Source organism: Sphaerodactylus townsendi, linkage group LG03 (assembly GCF_021028975.2).
Source record: "Sphaerodactylus townsendi isolate TG3544 linkage group LG03, MPM_Stown_v2.3, whole genome shotgun sequence".
NCBI classification, from domain to species: Eukaryota; Metazoa; Chordata; class Lepidosauria; order Squamata; family Sphaerodactylidae; genus Sphaerodactylus; species Sphaerodactylus townsendi.
Window position 1 is genome coordinate 71,769,768 of NC_059427.1, and position 19,841 is coordinate 71,789,608.

Sequence of the window (19,841 nt, forward strand, 5' to 3'; positions counted from 1 at the left end):
GTTGCTCAACAAGACGGTCAGTTTTAACCAGTCTGGGTTAGGTGGAAAGAGGCCCTGATGCAGGAGTTCTAAAGACCGAACCGAACTGGAGGGGTAGCTGACAGTTCCTGATTGTGGAAAACCAAGGTCTCCTTGGCCATGCAGGTGCCACTAGGGATCACTTTGTGCCTTCTCTGCGATGATCTTCCTGAGTAGCTTCGCATGACAGGAATTACGGAAGGCTTATAGTAGGACAGGGGCCATTGGTTTGACAAGGCATCCACCGCCATCGCCTTGTGGTGATAAAAATCTGGACATAAAGTTTGGCACTTGGCGCTGCTCTGGGTCAAGTGGGGGCTAACAAATCGATGCTTGGTCTGGCCGGAATCTGCGGGTGATGCTCAAGAAGGTTTCCGTTCAGGGACCATTCTGCCAGGAGATTGTTTGATCGGCTTAGCCAGTTCATGCTTCAGGTTCAGAGAACCTTTGATGTCTCCTACTTGGATGCTCAAGAGATTGGTTTCTGCCCATGACATTATCTTGGAGGCTTCCTTGAGAAGGCGACGATCTTGAGTCAGCCTCTGATTGTTGAGGTACGACTTGGCTGCGAGCAAGTTGTTCAGCGCATCTTCAGGATGTGTTGACCGGAGACGTAGGTCTGGAGCGATTGGAGGGCTAAGAGGATTGCCCTCACCTCTAACACATTGATAGGTAGCTTGGACGATTGGATGTCCCACTTCCCTTGTGTGTAATGGTGATTGAGGCTGGCACCCCATCCCTGGAGGCTGGCATCTGTGAAGAGTTGTATCTGATCCGGAAACAGGAAATGTTTTCCTTGAATCAGGTTCTGGCGATGGAGCCACCATTGCATCTGTTTCTTGAGGGGGCGCGGAAGTAGGATGGGCCGGTCCCTCTTTAGGATAATATCCTGTTGGAATGGTCGCAGGAGCAGTTGTAGGGCGAAGCGTGAAATCTTCCCCATTGGACCAGATCCATGGCTGAAATGAGGATTCCCAGGAGTTTCACTAGGAACATGAGGGATGCAGATTTGGGATGCATGATGGAGCTGGCCATCTTCTGTATTTTGCAAACCTTTTCTTCCGGGAGGAAGATGCTGTTGTTGGAGTTCGATGATGGCTCCGAGGTGGAGGATCCGCTGGAGTTGGAGACAGGATGTTTTCTCTGTTGATAAAGGAATCCATGGAGTTGTAGTGTTGGATTACTAACTCCAGATCCTGTGGCCTTGGTCTTGGTCCTGATCGAATCAAGAGATCGCCGAGATAGGGGTGTATGTGTATCCCATGACCTAAGAAGTGCCACAGGTGCCAATAGAGTTTTCGAGAAAAACGGGGCCGAAAGGCGAATAACGGTGAGCTCTGAATTGGTAATGGTTGTTTTCACGGCAAACCTGCAGAATTTTCTGTGAGGGTCTGATAGAATGTGAAGGTATGCCTCTACTAGATCTAGGGAAGTCATGAAGTCTCCGGTCTTATGGCTTCCGAAAGATGGTCCGAGAGATTCCATCTTGAATCTGGCGTAATTTCAGAAACTTGTTGAGTGTTCTTGAGATTGAGTATCACTCTCCAGTCCCCATTCTCCTTTGGGGACTGTAAAGAAATGAGAGTAGTGACCTGAGTAGGTGTCTTCTCTGGGAACCGGTTCCATGGCCCTGATGGAAGATGTCTCTATGGCCCCCAAGGTTCTGGATGCTTTTTCCTTTTGGTTGCTGAGGGGGGAGGGGATGGAACCGAGGGGAAGGAGAGAAATTCTATGTGGCATATCCCTGGGATACTGTCTCCTTGGTCCAGGCATCGGGTGTCTTGTTCCCATGCTTGTTGGAACAGAAGGAGACGCCCCAACTGGGGAGGAGCTGTGGGATTTGGAATTTCCCTCTTGTCTGTTGTTTGATCAAATCTGGTCTGAAGTTCCCCTTCTACGAAAGGAACCAGATCCCCTGTTGGACCAAGAGTTGTTTCTGGCATCTCTGGGGAACCAGGAGGAGCCTTTGCCGTCCCTGGTGGTTCTGGGAAGTACTCTGTGTGAACGAAAGGAAGATGACGCAGGAGCTGTTCTGGACCAGTTCCTATTCTATCTGGAACCGGGCAATTTTGAAGGCCTTCTTTATCTCTTTGGTCTCGACCAGGATGGGTTGTGGTCTTCCTAAGAGCTTGTCCTTGGAAGGAGTAGCTTGTTAAGAGGTTTTGGAGTGAATATCGGCTTGCCAGGATCTAACCCATGTGATTATGCAAGGCATGCATCAAGGAGGAGGAGGCCATGGCGCGAGGACAGGGATGATGAAGGCCCAAGGTGGCATCAGCGAAGGCGGCACCTGTTTTGATGTCCAGGCTCCTCCTGGACGGGCTAATTTGTTCAGGGCGAAGGAGTTCCAGTCCATACTAGTAATGCCGCCACGTGGATGCTAGCTAAGGCTTTGATGGAGCTGTCGATGGCTTCGTGGATCGCCTGGAGCATGGCGTCCGATCTCTTGTCCAAGGGTCCCTTTGATATTACCCTCTCCTTCCTTGACAGCAGGCCTGTCGACTAAGTGGCCAATGATGGGTGCCTCTACAGGTGGTACCCTGTAGGATGGAGTCTACATATTCGCACGAGGTACCTTTTTTCTTGACAGAAGAAAGGCTGTGTTTGTTGGCTGCAGGGTTCTCCCATTCTTTTTAATTTTCTCTTTGATGAAGAACTTCGGGAATGGGAAAGACCCAGTTGTTGTTCCTCGCCTGGAGGGAAATAGTGTTTGCTTCCCTTGTGGGACTCTCGATGGGAGGCAGAGATGGATTGGTGCCTGGATTTTTAGCGCCCCTCTGTATCCTGTAGTTCCAGGGCAGTGGTAGTTTTTGCAATGAGGAAGGCCAGTTCTTCGTCTTTAAAACATTTGTGTGGACTTGTCTGGAACGGGAGGTAACTCTTCAGAGTCTGAAAAATGGATTAATGCCCTGTTCCTCTTCCCTCTGCACTGTGTTCCTCATCTCCTGGAAAGTGGAGAGGGTCTTGTTGAGGGATTCTAGGGTAGCCCCTAGTTTGCCCATGGGGAGGGGTCCCAGAAGGGAGACCTAGGGTAGCCCCTAGTGTGTGTCTCTGATAGGAAGGTCCTGGACCCCTGCAATGGGGAGCTAGGGTAACCCCTAGGACCCATGCTTAACAGCTTGAGTTGCCCCAGGTAGTTGTTCTGGCTGACTAAGTGGAATTGTTGAAGTTTGTCTTCTATGGTCTTGTTGAGAAAATTGGCTAAGTCAGCAGGAGAGAGGGACTGCCAGTTAAATGGGGACTCAGCATTCACCATTTCCTCCCTCCACCCTGCAGCTGCCTGCCCCGCGCACTGAGCCTTGCCTGCTCTCATCTATCTCCCAGGCTGTGCCTCTGCATCGGGGTGTTGGGGGGGTTGTTCTCCTCCAATCGCCTCCCCGCTTGCTATGGCTGCTGCAGTCCGGCCCGGAGGTTGCTGAAGGAAGCCGGGAGGGCTGGGCAACCTGTCTCCGCGGAGGGGAGAGGTAAGGAACGGGGTTGGCAGCGAAGGCGCCAGCCTCGTCCGGCCGGAGCCCTTGTTGTTGCGGGAGGCGGGCTGGCGCTGGCCAAGTAGCTTCTTGCCGCCCGCTTTGGGCTTGCTGCTCGGATGTTGGAGCCGTCCGGCTGCCTGTTGGGAGGGGCCCTGAGAGGGGACTCATGGGCGGAGGAGAGTAATGCCTTTGGTGGCTCTTTCTCCCAGTGGCTTCTGCCTGAGCGATGGAAGGTTCCCCGGGTGGGGAGAAGCGCTGAGCGGCCATGTTGGGAGCCCGCTTTACGGGAATGCGTGTTAAGCTGGGGGGGGTGGGAAGCCTAAGAGGGTTGCGACCTGGGTCCCCTATCCCCCACTCCTTACAGTTAAGGTCAAAAAAGAGAGAAGAATAGAAGAAGAAGAGACAGGAGGACGGAGAAGCCCAAAAAGGAGCTAAGGAAGGATTCAGGTACAGAGGACCAAGAATTCCATGCACTCCCTGTCGAGGCAGGAAAGGTACTGGATAAAACGAGCTCCAAACCTGGACAGGAAGTGACGGAATTCTTCTTCCTGCCTCCCTGAATGGGGGTGGAAACCACCCACCAAGATGGGCTACGCCTCCAAGAGAACCACCTCATCAGATATATTGGCCAAGCTGCACCTCTTTGAAAGTTCTTTAATAAGGGCCAGGAGAACGTTATTCGGGGGGGGGGGGGGCTATTCTCAGCCTCCAATAAGTGATGTCACCAAAAAGCAGAACAAAGCAGTTGGGGAAGGGACATGTACTCAGTATAAGGAATACAACAGTATAGGTCATTTAACGCTTTGAGGCAGAGTTGCATTACCACTTACAACAGCAACTACCGCAAAGGCTATATCATTCAGGTACCTCCCGTTAAGACTACATCAAATTTGAAGTCCTGAAGCAATTCAATTCGAAAAAGGTTTCAATGTCTACCTACAAAATATCAGCACTGTATCTGAACTCTGCCATTTCATACAAAACAGAAATATCTCAGATTGTTAAAGAAGAAAGCCTGCTTTGTTTTCCAAATTATTATGATTCAATTACAAATCACACAGCAAGAGGCTTCTACAGAGAATAGTGGTGTTCAGCCTCTCCTCTGCTAAAGCTGAACTCTCCTTTGGTTACTTGTTCTACACTGATCCTTAAACTACCTAAAGATTTTTTTTAAAAAGCAAATAGGTTAACTTTAGAATGATGAACTATACCAGTATAAATTATCTTCTTGCACTTAAGATTCAAACTAATTATGGCAGAAGTCAGGATCAAAATTCAATGGACGTAGCATATCATGTCTTCTATCCAACTCACAACATCAAGACTGTCCTGACAAACAGAACAACTTGCTGTGATTGTTACTGGAGTCTGGCAAGAAAACTATGAATGCTACATAATGAAACTGAAGAATACTTTTCAGGGACTAGCTTGGTCTATATCCAGGCTGTTGGACATAAGCTTTGAAGCATTTTTCTTGGAACACAGCAGAAATGAAAAAAAGAAAAAAACAGTAGTAGGCCACCCCAATCTAACCGGGTGATCCTGCCCCATTTAATACATTTGCAATAAAGCTGTATATCATAATACCAAGTGCAATTTGGAATGAACAAGTAAAGTCTTGCATAACTCTCAACTTATTTAATAGTTATTTAGAGTATTTGCATACTAGGTTCCCCTTGACCACTTTGAAAAAGGAGTCCCGTGATGACTTGCATCTTATCAATGAGGCACCTAAAGCATAGTCATGTTTGTTAGAAATGCACATTATGTGCACACACATTCTAAAGTGAATCTGCTTACTGTCAGGCACTGAACTCTCATTTACAAGTGAATAGGTGAGGTTGCCTTCTACAGAGTCATCTGTTTACCTAGCTCAGCAGGGCACTCTGACTGGCAAAGGCTCAAGAAAAGAAAGCTGCCACGTGAGTTTCTATTTAACTGGATATGCCAAGGATTAAATGTGGTATCTACTGCTTGCAAAGTAGATGCACTATTATTGAGTCACAAACATATTTTAAAAGCAAATGTCTGTTAGTTTAGCAGGGCTTTTTGATATCCACACTGCCCTCGGATTAGGACTACTGGAGTACTGGAGGGCCCTGAGGTAGGCAAGAGATCTTTGCATCTGTAATTTGGTATAGGCAGAACAATTTCTTGACAGTGCTCTGATAGGGTGAAGCTACTACAGTTTTTTCTTCTAACAGTAAATAGCACTGGGAACTACAGCTGACAATGCTAAGTTGAAATCCAGACAGCATTAAAAAAATGAATGCTAAAACCATTGTGATTTATGCATGCCACTGTACACCAAGAAGGATTACACATTTTGGAAGAACCTCCAACAATGCTAAATTCACTATATTCATTATCAAGCAAGTCAGCTCTTATGCTCAGACCAAAGACTCGTGTAGTCTAGCACTGTTTCCCAAAGAGACTAACCAAACCTGGAAGCTGGGTGCAATGCATTTGGTTTGTCCCAATTATAGATTACTTCTTGAGAAGAGGTTTATTTGTGCTACCAGGACAGACAGAAAATCTAACTCTTCTAAAAAGCAATCTGGGCTAGGTAACCGCTTTTTGTAGCAATTAATTCCATAAGTTCCTCATGCAGAGAATTAGAATTTTCCTACATTTTGCCAAAAACCATTTCCCTTGCATTTTATTGCTCATGAGTTTAAGCATGAGCCAAACTCAAAGATCATAAATTTAAGAGCAAAAGATGTTCTATGGATTGCATCCTGCAAAAAAAAGACAAAAAACAAAATACTGAAGCAATTTTTAAAATATTCTTTGACTATGCTAAAGTCCATGATCCTGTGTACTCTACGAAATCTCCTTTATCTTGGGACCACCCAAGAATTGCATATATATTCAATCTAAACTCGTTATCCATTGTATCCACTAGAGGGAGCAATGATGCTCACACTGGAATACTAATAATTTATGTAACACCTACAACTAAGTACTTTACAATTAATGGGAAGAGATGAGGAGGCTGCCGAAAGGTTTACAATTTTTAAAAGTTTAGTTTATCAAAAATATAAGGGATGTGTTTTATTTTTTAAAACCAACACAGTCAACTTCATCTAGAACTCTAAAAGAATAGAAACCAGAACAAGCAGCAGCCTGAGGCCCTCTGCTGCATGTATTAGATTTTTGGCCGGACCCATTTTACAGATGTGGAACTGACTCAAATTTGCCAACATACTTGTCTTTGAGTCTATTATATGCACTCTGTGATAGATAGTATTGTTCACAGATCAGTAAACATCTGAACAGATGTTCTAGCTAATACCATTCTGTCACTCCCACAGTAACGCCTTCGTTTCCAGATGTACCCATACTTATTATAAAGAAGCTATTCAAAGGACAAAGATTTCCTCTCTTGCACAACAAGAGGGCATGCCATTAATTTCACTGGGTGGTTACTGTAAACCACTGAATGTCCAATGAAATGCTCCTTTCATTAGCAAAAGCTGCCAGTCTGGAAAAAACAATTCATTAAGTCTATTCTAGCTGGATGATGTCTTCCTGAACCAGCCTGTTCCCTGCACTCTGCTATTCATTTTGTTAGAAGTCCGAAACAGGAGATCAAACTTTGAACAGTGGCACTTGTTTATATACGACCTTTTCATCTGCAAAAGGCCAGAGGGATAAAAATCTACCAGACAACATTTGTACCAGATACTAGGTGTTTATTGATGATGATCGAGGCTCCCTACAAATCATCACTTGCTGCTATTTCTTATAGTCAGCAGATACCCTTATGTCTGAGTTGGCACAAGGCCGCAGGCAGTGACTTTCATCCAGGCCATGAACTAGCATATGCTGTTACTCACTGGTTACCTCTCTCATCTTTTAAACTCCAAATGCTGGAGGAAGCAATTTATAGGCAGAACTATTAAGGCACAGAATTTTCAGTCCAGGGAATTTAGTCGTATTTTCCAGGTTTGGAATCTATTATCAAAGTTGAAAGGCTAAAACTTCTTCACTGCAGAAGGTATACAAGTCTTTGGACAAATCTTTGTGAGTTCCTTTCCAGGGGCCTCCATGATCAGATCCCCAAGAGCCCACAGGTGTTACTGAAGCACCGCAGCATGTGACAGGCAGCATCAGGTTCCCACAGACCCAGGCACGCAAAAATCTAAATCCATTAGTTAGCAGGCAGCCTGCCAATTGCTCCCACTGCATTAGCCTGAAGCTTCACAGAAAGTGCTCTTTGCATCATGTTGACCCTAATCTTGAGTTCACGTTCAGTTAGAAATCCATGGGTTAATCTCCTTAACAGAAGCCCAAAAGAAAAAAAAATCAGCATAAGTGACAACTCCATTCCACAACTGAACGCTCTAGGTGAAAGTTTTCTCATAGCAGAACTACTGGCTTTAGTAGGGACAGTCTGGAGTCCTGCACATGTGACTGCACCAGCATCAAATAATGAGCCTTTTTGGTTTCTGCAAATGAAACTCTTCAGATCCTGTTTGTGGATGAAATCTCCTTAATATCCGATAAGAATAAACTTGTTAAATAAAAGCCTCACCAGCAGATGGTGACAGTTACTGGCCTTGTGAAAAGAAGTCTCCTGTTTGAGCCTGCAAAGCAGCTTTGCACAGATTTATTGCCAACTGGTTTATCAGCCACAGAAATACCATTTAAATGGAGTCATCAGCTAAGTGGAACCTATTAAATGAATGGGATTTGGTTTTGCTCTGGGCAGTTCAATGCTGGCTCTGCACCAGTTATGTACATGGTTAGCACCCTTCAACCTGTCTACTGAGCACATGTTGGAAAATATTAATGGCCTAGCACTCTCTAACTCCGCACTGCCATTTTATTATAGGCCACAGAGCCTCCTTTAAGGTTAACTATAGCTTTTGAGGTAGGTCCCAACTGGTCCATCTCTCCATTCTCAAAGGTATACCAACCATTAAAGGCTGCTCTGTTTCTCAGCAGAGCAGGGTATGTCTGGTAATGTTCCAGAGAAATCATCACTATCAACTTATCCACGAATAGCTGATTTTGTTTACTGGGTATTAGTTCCCCACCTTGTAAAAGCAGGGTTAGGTCTGGGAGTTTATTAGATGAATAGTTTGCTCTGCAGTAAGGCTGAATAATCTGTGGGATTTTAATCAACAGCATGACAAGTGAGGAAGGTAAGGTAATTATCTACTAGATTACTGTTGCTCCCACAAGTGTTACAGCACCCGTTCTGGCAGAAAGGCTAATGTTGTCCTTAAAAGCACATTCGGGAAGAAGAAGCCATTTTTAATTTGTAGTGGCACTGGTGAGCCTAGTGCCGGAATAATACAGGCTTCCAGACGCTCACCTGGCTTCCTGCAAGGAATGAAGTACTCTGTAAAAGGGAAAGAGTAGGTTATTGTCTATTCTTTTTAGGCCGCTATAAAATGACTAACAAAAAGATATGTGCAAAAGAGTAAGTGTGTTACCTGGTTGTAGCAAAATTAAACTGTAATCAAGGATCACCTTTACGACAAACCAAGTTTATTTCACAGTGTAAGCTTTTGAAAATCAGACTTCACTTCTTCAGATGCATAATAATGGAATGAAAAATTCATATCAATCTTTTAAACTGCAATTACAGAAATAAAGAGGAGCTGGGGAGAGGATGTGATGTGGCACAGAATGGCATACAGTAAATCATTCTGAATGAGTCCACAGCAAGTGGCCAAACAGATGTGGTTGTTATAAGTAATGACGAAAGAGGTCAAGGGTTCCAGCTTCTCAAGGGGTTCAGCTGCCAAGAGATTAAGAAGTTTACAAATTAGTCCCTTCCAGGAATTTATATCATTAATTTATACCTTTGCTTTCCCCCCAGTGGGGACTCAAAGCATGACATTCTCCTTCCATCCATTTTCTTCTCTAGGCCACCCTTCAAGGTAGGCTAGACTGGAAATATGTGACTGGTATTACTTACCCCATGACTGAGAGGCAGTTGATTCTCTTTCTTCACAGTGGGATTCTCCTGTGTACACCACTCTTTTCCCACTGCAGTTTTTTGTTTACACAGGTTACCCTCCTGCCAAGTGTCCCTCTCTGAGCTGGTCTGCCATTTTGACTGCCTACCTCCTTGTTGTTTCCATACAGCCTCTGTCTGCTGCATTTTTGTTGTGGTGGGTGGTTGTCTTTGACTAATGTTAGTTCACAGACCTGCCTCATTTAAGCTAGGTGGTTGATTTTTTAAAAAAGAGTCTACCCTGCCAAGCAACACAAACTTGTCTTGCAGGAGGCTGGGGAGGGAAGGAGAAAAAAGGTGGGGGAAATTGGGGGGGGGGAAGGGGGAGGTGAGCAAGGCCAGCAAGAGTTTTGTTAATGAACCCAGTCTTGTCAACTTCACTGGGTTAACCACTCCAGAAATAGCCCTTTACTGTAAAATTTTTAAAAAGCCCTTCTGATCATCCTGAAATGGTGACTCAAAGAGTGGAAGAAACTACTGTGATATGGGTGGGAAAGGCAAGGAGGAGCTGGAAAACCTGAGGAAAGCTTAATTCATGGTTATCTCCTTCACTTTCCCTGCAAAGGGAGGGGGGAAAGTTGCACTTAAAGGGCTTTCTGGAACCATGGGGATTCTCTGATCTGAAGGTGAGGTGACTGAAGATGAGGGGGAAAATGTGTGCGTAACTAAGAATCAAACTTGAAGGGAATGTATGGTTAAAGCGAAGGAGACCACACGTGTGTAAATGGGCAGGGTCACCCAACAAGTTTTGATGCCCAGTGCCTAGATCAACATACTAATCATTATACTACACAGTGGGAAGCCTAAGACAAGGAATACAGCACAAAGCAGCCTAATAGTATGATTGTCACGTAAGAAGATCAACATTTCTAAAGAATGGGTTATAATGAACAGTTACCAAATCCAAGTCTTTTTAGGCTCAGATATGTTGTGGTGTTTAATTTTCGGATGAGTTCCAATTCTGCATTTTGTATTTGATTCCTTTTTTTGTATATCGGTGATATTCAGATCTGCAGCAATATGTACAGGAGGATGTTTCCTTACTGCTTTCTCTACGTTGTATTTTTTATATTAGATTTGTGTCCATTTATTCTGCCAGTGACTGCTATCAACCTGAACATGACCAAATCCATACAACAAGCAGTTTCTGGACACCACTGCAAAATTACGCAAAATCTCTACAACTTGATCTCTCAGCAACTGAACCCCATGAAAGGCTGAAACCTGCCACTTCTCTTGACATCGAGTGTAATCACCATGGCTGTTCCTGTGTCTTGAAAATGGCCTCCTCTAGAATTACCTGCTACAAAACCTTGCCCAACACCACCTTCTCTCCCCCGACTCTTGCCCTTATGTGGCTGAAGTTATAAAGAATGGTGTGATTTTTTTTTCATTTTATATGCATCTGAAGTAGTGAGGGTCTGACTCATGAAAGCTTATGCTGAAATAAACTTAGTCTTAAAGGGCCAATTGATTTTAATTCGCTATATCTGGAGAGATAGGCTACAATAAAATAGGAATTTTTTATTTCTACAGACTTGCTTATAAAGCTGAATCAAGTCCATTTCTAATGATTTCTAACACACTGTCTGAAAAACAAGCCAAAAGAAATATGCAAGTAATATAGACTACCAAAAGCAATGTGAAGAGCTTAGCATGTTGGAACTTAAAATAATCCAATTACCATTAATGGAGAAGCATGTTTATGGCTATGAAGATCTATGAAGACTAAAAACTCAATAAAAAGGTGCTTGACAGGTCACAGATTGCTAGAATTACACAACTCTAAAATAGCTAGGTTATAAATTAGAGGATAAAGATGATCAATTAATTAGTCAAAGAAAGGGCAAATTTGTTGCCCTGGAGGCTTCAAAGCAAAAGACTGGTTTTAAAATATGCTTTTGTCATGCAAAAATATTGATTAACTATTTATCCCAGTTATTGAATAAGATTAAGTGGCCTGTATTAATAAGATTGCAAAGCCATAACTAATCAATTCACAACAGTCCTGATTTTAGGCATTCTATGACTTCCTCATAAAGCAATTTGAACCAGGTACAGATGGGAAGTTTGAGTGAGAACAATTTACTTTGAGAAAAGTGGTTCCCTAGAAGACTAGGCTTGTATACAGTGCTACCTGAGATGTTTTCTTGATCACACCATCTCAACATTTAGGCTTTAGATCAGCAGAAATCTCTGAATACTCTGTGGTTGCCTGAGACAAACAGCTTTTGTTTACCTGTAGATTCTTCAATCTGAACAGCATCTCAGTGAGCAAACCTGTTGATCTGCCAATTGGATTTTTTTCTCCTTTTTTAACCCAGTTTGGGAACCTTTTAACAGCTCACAAACAGATTCTTACACACTACTAGCAGCTATCAGTAGCTATCACTTTCTCTTGACCTTCATGTGGTAAGGCAACACTCACTGGGCTTTCTACAAATGTACTATGCAAACAATGTTGCTAGCAAAGCAATAGTTTGAATACAGAAGCAGCTTATGCACAAAAATGGTTAAGTGAAGCTTCATCAAGCTAGAGTTCCAAAAGATTATGTGCAAGTGAGATTTTCCTTGTGGCCAACTGATGTTGGGGGCATGGCAACCAAAGCAGTCTACCAGCACACCCAGGTGCATTTTAACAGGCATTTGGCTTACTTTGATTTATCTGTTTTAAGCCAAAACAGTAAATCACCCTCTTTACTAATCCTTTGAATCTTGAGAGAGTTTGTAATCCCCGTAATGCTGGTGCAATGAACCAGATGTGTGATAAAAGAGTTGCTCTTCAATGTTGAGACAGACTCAAATGGTGCTTCCATTAAAAACAGGGGTAATAGTTGTCTTGGCGCCACCAAGTTCTTCTTAAGTTTTTACATATCTGTACCTCATTCTACATTTTTTCTACTGCATCTACTTACACGATAATTGTTGGTGTAATTGTATACTTTGTCCTTCTGTCCAGGGCAACTATAAAATCCATTTGACTGAACTGGTTAATGGCAGAATTTCTGGATACTGCAGCACTTTCCGTCAGATCACAAATGGCCACAACTTCAGGTCTGTGGCTGTGTCTTTTGGAGAGCCTGCCTATTTAAGGCCAGGGCTGTCAGCACCTATTCCATCTTGGCATCTCCTTGGCTCCAGCCTATATTCCTTGGGAAAACTTCACCTGGTATAAAATATGGTGGCTTGCCTCACAGCAAAAGCATAGCCCCAAACACATTTTGCCAGCCTTAAAATAGCTTTGTTGACTGATTGAAAAATATGCAGAGAAAAAGCCCTTAGGGGATGGGGCGATATATCAAATCGATCGATCGATCGATCAATCAATCAATCAATCAATCAATAATAAATAAATAAATTCATAAGGTACTAAGTGCCTACTTTCAAAGCCATTCATGGCCTGGAACTTGAATGTGTCTCCTTCTCTCTCTCTTTTAATATGGTTTTATGATTCTCTTCCTGTTGATTTGTAGTATGTTTGTGGGTTTATTGTTTGTAGCTTGAGCATATAACTAGCTACAGTAGTCTAGAAAACGATTATTCCATGTAATATAAAGTATGCTATTGAAGCCATCCTTTCCCTGATTGAAGGCATATGGAAAGACACCAGCATTGGAATGGCCCAGGGAAAACACTTATGAAGTTGTGACAGAGCAAGCCCTTGTTTTGCTCTTTTCTTCCAACTTTCTCAGTCTGCTACCAACTCCCCCCACCCTACCCCACCCCAATGTCAAATTTCAGATTCTTGTTAAAACATTCCAGATATTAAAATGTTTAAGACAAACTGGAAAACACGGCATCAGTTTTTTCCATCATTATCCCAGCCATTTGGATTTATAGGGCAGTGAGAGCCTGAGAATGGGAAGGGAGAAAATAAGGCACAGTAAAAGCAAAAGCAAAAAATTTGCCTGAGATCACAAGGCCTAATATCCTCACCTGGACAAGTTCTCCATTGGCAGCTATTAGGTCTGTTGGGATGGTGACTCTGAAGGAACGACCCACTACGGCAGAGCTGTCTGGAATCCCCACCACTGCTGGCACGCTCTCCCGGAGATCTGAAAGTACCGAGTGCATGGAGGCCTCTAGCTGATTTTCCCAGTCCCGTACAACTTCTGAGGCCTCATTGGGCCAGTGGCACTTAACAGAAGTAGTCACTATCAGCACCAGTAAAGTCCTCCCCAGTACTAGGGGCAGCTGTACAAATCCAGGAGTCATTCTCTCCGCAGGCACCATGTACAATGTTCTGGCCAGAAATGAGGATCCAGAAGCCAGCCAGCTATGAAAAGTCAGAGCTAGGCATCCACGAGTTCCTCACACCAGATTCATTGTTGCCAGGCTTGAGATCTGTAAGGGAAAAAAGAGAGGCATGAGGGTAATTGTATTATGCACCTTTAAATGGCTAATACATGAAAGCGTTTGGCTGCTGAAGTCCACCTGCCAAAAGCTGTGGGACCCTCCTTTATAAATGCTGCAGAAATGCCAGAGGCTATTCCCTTCAACAAAATAGCTCCTAGGCAACTGTAGATATTCAAGAGCAAATTTCTACCATCAAAATGGAATCCTTTTCTGTAAGACATTCCATCCATATCCTCCTCCGTTTTCCTCCAAGTGATATAATGACTTGGAGCAGCAGTGGGATTCAAATAATTTAACAACCAGTTCTGGAGGTAGAATTCAAATGATTTAACAACTAGTTGTTTACAAGCACCATTTTAACAACCGGTTCTGCAGAAGTCGTGCGAACCTGTTGAATCCCACCACTGACTTGGAGCCTAGCCTCTTGCACTGGGAGCTTTTCCCTAGGCAGTCCACATAATGCTATTTTTTTGCCTCCCCCTTGAAGTTCTCCCCCAAATGCGGTTCCAGGTGACTCCCTGTCCCCTGGATCAGCATTTCAGGGGGCATTTTGGGCTATACTCAGAAGAGGTAGTAGAGAAGGTCATGCTCCACAAGTGGAAATTGCGTCATTTGGATCCAAGCCAATATTCTTTGGTTAAAAAAGAGAGAGGAAGGGAGGGAGGTTTAGAGGTGCAGCAAGTCAGACTTACAGTTCCAGACACAGAAGAGGAAAATATGTTTAGAGACACAAATAATAACTAGAGCTCTTTTCCAAGCTCTGCCTTTGTTAATGTAATAAAAATAAGGCATACTCTTAATGTTCACATGGAAAGCACTAACCACTGGGCATTTCGCCAAGCTTTCACAATTGCTGCTTTCATTAAAAAAAATTTAACCCAGTTTCGATTTTAAGACAGTTTCACACAATTTTGTGTGTGTCTTTCAACAACTGAATTAATCTCAATAGAACTGCTCAGACCCCTGGTAAGTCATAAGCTAACTTAACGTGCTCTGATTAACCCTGAAACTTCCACTACTGATCAGCAATACCTAAAAATTGCCTTGCCAAAGTTCATGTTCAGTGGCGGTCAATACTTTTCACAAGAATGCCTAATAAAGCACATTTCCTCAGCCAGTCAAAGTAAGGCCCTTTCCGCACCGCAACGGTGCGGGGGTGCGTAGGCATAAACCAGGGGTCCCCAAACTACGGCCCGGGGGCCAAATGTGGCCCCCTGAAGGCATTTATCCAGCCCGCCAGGCATGGCGGCGATGGCTCCATTCATGTGCAGTGGGGGCTCGAGGGAGAGGAGGAACCGGCCCCAACGGCTGTTGATTGCAATTACATGATGGCACCCCCAAATCTCCATGAATTTTCTGACCCAGAGTTGGAAACCTTACATGTGGCAATGCCTGCTCCGCCCTTCCCTCTCAGCTACTCCACATGTGACAATACATTTGCTCTCAGGCTTTCTGTCTCTTCACGCCTCACTCCCATTGGCATCAGCCAGGCTGGCGAATCGCTTGCTGGCTGCTAGGGAGGAAAGAACCCAGGAAGATACCTGATCCTGGGTTAGATGGAATGCTTCATTGGGAAAGTTCTGCTCTTTTTTTTACAAGGGAAGGTATTCCAAAGCCTCCCCAACAATATTTGGAGCCCACCCTGTACTTGACATACTTTGGTCACTGTTCTAAAAATAGACCATGACAGAAAGGCTGAAACGTGAAATCAAACATTTTACAATCATTTGTGCATAGGAATTTGTTCATAGTTTTTTTTGTCCGGCCCTCCAACAGTCTGAGGGACAGTGAACTGGCCCCCTGTTTAAAAAGTTTGGGGACCCCTGGCATAAACAATGCCGACGCACACACACACCCCAAACCGTTTGCATGGACGGTCCCGGGAAGGCGGCAAATAGCGGCGCAGCCTTCGCACAGGCTGCGCCATTGCCGAACGCCTACCTTGTCTCCTGGTTTCCAGCTCATCACAGAAGCCAGGGGACATGCCCCTGCAGCCTGGAGCGACGGCTCTGGAGTCACAGACCAGGCCGTGCGAACCCCTCCCCAGGGACGCTGTTTTTAGCATCCCTGGGACACTGTATTCCACCCGTGCGGAAACAGCCTAAATGATTGAGGTGATTCCTCCTACATCCATTTGTTCAAGATGCCAGCAGAACAGGATTTAACCCAACTGTGAAAAACACACAATTTCAAGGCTAGAATTTCATGGAAGCATTCTATTACTGAGAACATGTCTGAACCAATAGCTGATCTTCAGTTTGAAATAATGAATGTGCACTTTATTTTTAAAGCATCTTAGGGACAGTTGTGTGTAGAACCATTGAGTTGGAAGAGGGCCATACAGGACATCTAGTCCAACCCACAGCTCAGTGCAGGACCAGCTTAGAGCATCCCTGACAAGTGCTCGTCCAGCTGCTGCTTGAAGACTGCCAGAAAGGAGGCGCTCACCACCTCCACAGGCAGCCAATTCCACTGCTGAACTACTCTCACTGTAAAACATTTATTCTTAAAGTTCAGCCAGTAGCTTTCTGCCTGTAATTTATACCCATTATTGTAAGTCCTATCCTCTACTGCCAACAGCCTTTTAAATACTTAGAGAACAATCATGCCTATCCTTAACCTCCTCTTCTCCAGACAGAACATTCCCAAGTCCCTCTGCCTTTTCTTGTAGGGCTTGGTTTCCAGGCCCCTGATTATTCCCATTGCTGACCTCTGAACCCGCTCCATTCTGTCCACATCCTTTTTAAAATGAGGTCTCCAGAACTGCTCAGAGTACTCCAGGTGTGGCCTGACCAATGCAGCCTACAGGGGGCTGTGACATCTTGTGATATGGATGTTATGCCCCTGATAGACAAGGATAGAGGGACTGGAGGGTATAGAGGATAATCACAGAAAAAGAGAATAGGCAAGACTGTCAAATTACTTATGTGGCTGTAGCTTCTAACAGCAGTACTTCTGTTCTTTGCACCACTATAAGACAGATCTATAATATGTTGCCACTGGCTGATACACAGTAAGATTTTGGCACAATCATCTCCTCCCTCTAATCCATCCAATGGCTTACAACTACACCACAAGTACAGGGAAGTACACATTTTCCCACCTGCATATTTAGATGTTATCAGGCAAAATTATTTTATAGAATGTAAGTTCAGATAATGGCTTGGATCCACTGGAGTGTTTCCACGTCAGATGGATTGCTGACCAGAGTGCGCAGACTAAAATGTCCCCTGAATTGCTGCTCCTGGGACACTCAGGAACAGCATAGGAGGATATTTTGGGCTGCAGCAGGGTATGAGGCAAGAAAGTCATGGTCCATCAACAGAAATCGTTCTGACGAGGCTAACACTTTGGTGGAGCCAAGTGACAGTCTGAAGGCACTACTAAAGGCAAACAATCCAGGCCACCAAAACCTGAATAAAGGATTTTGTGTGGTGACATCTTGGTCATATTTTAGCCCCTGGGTGAAGTCTTGCTTCCCTGAGTTTTTGACAATGGGTTTCTTAAATAGAAAATAGAAATAAATTTTAGTAGCTGCTGTTCCCATTGTGTTATAGCTGCTATTCAATATGGAATTTATATTGTTTTATGTATTAGAAGCCATCTTTAGTGTTCAATTGAGGCAGAAAGATAGCACACTGTATAAATATAATATAAACCACTCTCTTTACTCCTTCTCAAAATGAGTGTGAAATAAAATTATTTTTACAGATCCAAATTCCCTTGGGTTCTGGGGCTAGGTCTAAATGGCCAGCTTAATGGCAAATGATTACCGTAATCTTCTCTTACTTATTGTACCAAGTAGCAACAATACCTTGAAGATATCCTTGACATCTAAGAATAGCTGATCACCACTCCTTTAACTATTTCTACCCAAGAGAGGAGAAAAACAATGCTTGTAAGTCTAACAAGAAAGCAGGTTAAATGCAAACATTTCCAGTCCAGAAATAATTTGAAAATTTAGCTTGGAGCCCAAAGGGTATGGAGACTATTGTAGAAGGTACTTTTTACCTTAGTGTATAAAGCTACCTATAACATTTCAATGTATGAAGTTCTTCAGAAAATCAAAGAAATTGTCTAAAACTCTGACAAGGCAGCAATATCTGTTTTTAGTAGTAGAATGTTTGTTTAAGAGTATGAAGATTAAGAACCAAGTGAGCATAGATTCAAAGTTGTGGAGGATACAACAGTAATGAAGGGACATTTGACTGTGACACCTTCTACCAGCCTGCAAAATACATTCCAGGATCTAGGAACAAAAAGAATCATATATTTGAAGTATAATAGCAATTGGTGGCAGGAAGACCAGACTGCTCACGTGCAGCAATGGCTCGGTTCAAGAATGCTGGATCTTTTGAGCAACCCTACAATAAAACTGGCCAGACTTTCCAAAGAAAGTATTGAGTATTCTTCCATCATGTGCAACATGCCGCTGTGCTAAACCACTGATACGCACAGGCTAGACCAGTCAACACAAGCTTGTTGTTTTCACAAGTATTCTACACATCCAGAACTTGATCTTCCTCAATATAATTTAGGAATAAAACTGCAATTTGAGTTTACTTGCTTTATATCCCTCTAGTCTAGGATATGAGTTGCTTCAGTCAAACTGGCTACTTTAAAAACAGTCAAACAGTGCTACTTTAAAAAAAAACAAAAAAACTAACATCAAGTTAGCAGCAGATATGTGCAGTAACAAGGTGCCTTTTTGCCCAGTCATTTTCCTTATCAAATGTTACTGTATTCAATTCACATATATGGTTTCTAGTACATCTATTACCAACAATAGGGAAATGTGGCCCTTGGGAAAAATCTGGAAAGAAAAATAGGCAAGACTACTGAAAACCATGTGACCCAGAAATGGAAAAACAAGTTTTCCCAGTTCTGGCTATTTATTGTGAACCACCAACCCTAAATCACCGTATATTCCCATTTCCTAGCATTCTGCAGAAAATGGTCTAGCAGCAAGATCAACTTAAAGTGATGGATGAGAGTACATCAGGGATTTTGGCTCAGATGTTTATTGGGTGGATGACATGTTTCGAATGGCCTCCTACACTTCAGCTCCTCATTTCTTCATTAAATTGAAATGGCACAAATAATTTTTGTGATACTACTAAGTACAATGTAATAAATGCAGCATTAGACCGCACAAGCCAATTAGAGTGAAACTTGAGTCATTAGGAAATCCCCCCTAGAAGCCCTGATCACCAACATTCATCAGTTCACATGTCTAGAGAAGCAGTACCAACGCCTTGCATTTAGTACCTTTTGTAATATTATTTATTTTTAAAGAGGTTATTCCAATCTTGTCTCAAGACACTGTAACCTACATTCATAAGACACACACAGTATGGAAATTCAAGGCTATTATCTGTCACTCAGTTGAAATTCCCAAACATCAGGGCTTGCGCAGAAGCCTATTGCTAATTTTGATTGTTCTTTTAAATAAATGATCTGAAACACTGCATGCACGGTAAAAGGGTTGTAGAAGATCTGCCACATTATGTTCTGCTGTGTCCAATTTAAGCTGTAAAAGTCTCTCTTTGCAAGGATGTACTGGTCATAAGGGGGGAAAATCAAATTTGTGGTAGTCAGAGATAGTAGTTCTATAGAACTCTGTGGTTTTCACTTCTGCTGCTGCAAAGATGTGATAAAAATTATCTACAAGCTTTTAATCTACAATTAACTGCTTTCAGGACAACAAATCTGATTGCACTTTTTGTGCTTTCTAGAACTGTGTTTTTGTTACAACTTATTCTGCTCGTTTGTACATTAAGTAAGATTATCAAAACTGGAGTTACTACAAAAATAAAAGAAATAGGATAAAAACTTGTTCAGGAGGCTACAAGTGAACTAGCTGAGAGAAGCTGAAAAATATTGTCATATAGTGCAGAATCATAACCCCCCTCCCCAAGAAGGGCCTACACACAAGAATTTCACCGGGATCAGAATACTCATTAAACCACCAATTTGCAAACTGGGGATAGACACACTTTTGCACTTAGAATGTCATGGCTGAGGTT

At 43.3% G+C, this 19,841-nt stretch overlaps 1 protein-coding gene across 4 annotated transcripts in view; it reads right to left on the bottom strand.

Moving 5' to 3' along the window:
• DAG1 (dystroglycan 1) overlaps positions 1-19,841 on the bottom strand; it is a 98,600-nt gene that overhangs the window by 13,382 nt on the left and 65,377 nt on the right. For all 4 annotated transcript variants that reach the window (XM_048488633.1, XM_048488636.1, XM_048488634.1 and 1 more), the window contains exon 2: positions 13,396-13,803. In XM_048488633.1, the coding sequence (XP_048344590.1) occupies positions 13,396-13,692 (297 nt within the window). In that variant the 5' untranslated portion in view covers positions 13,693-13,803. The remainder of the gene's footprint in view (positions 1-13,395; positions 13,804-19,841) is intronic.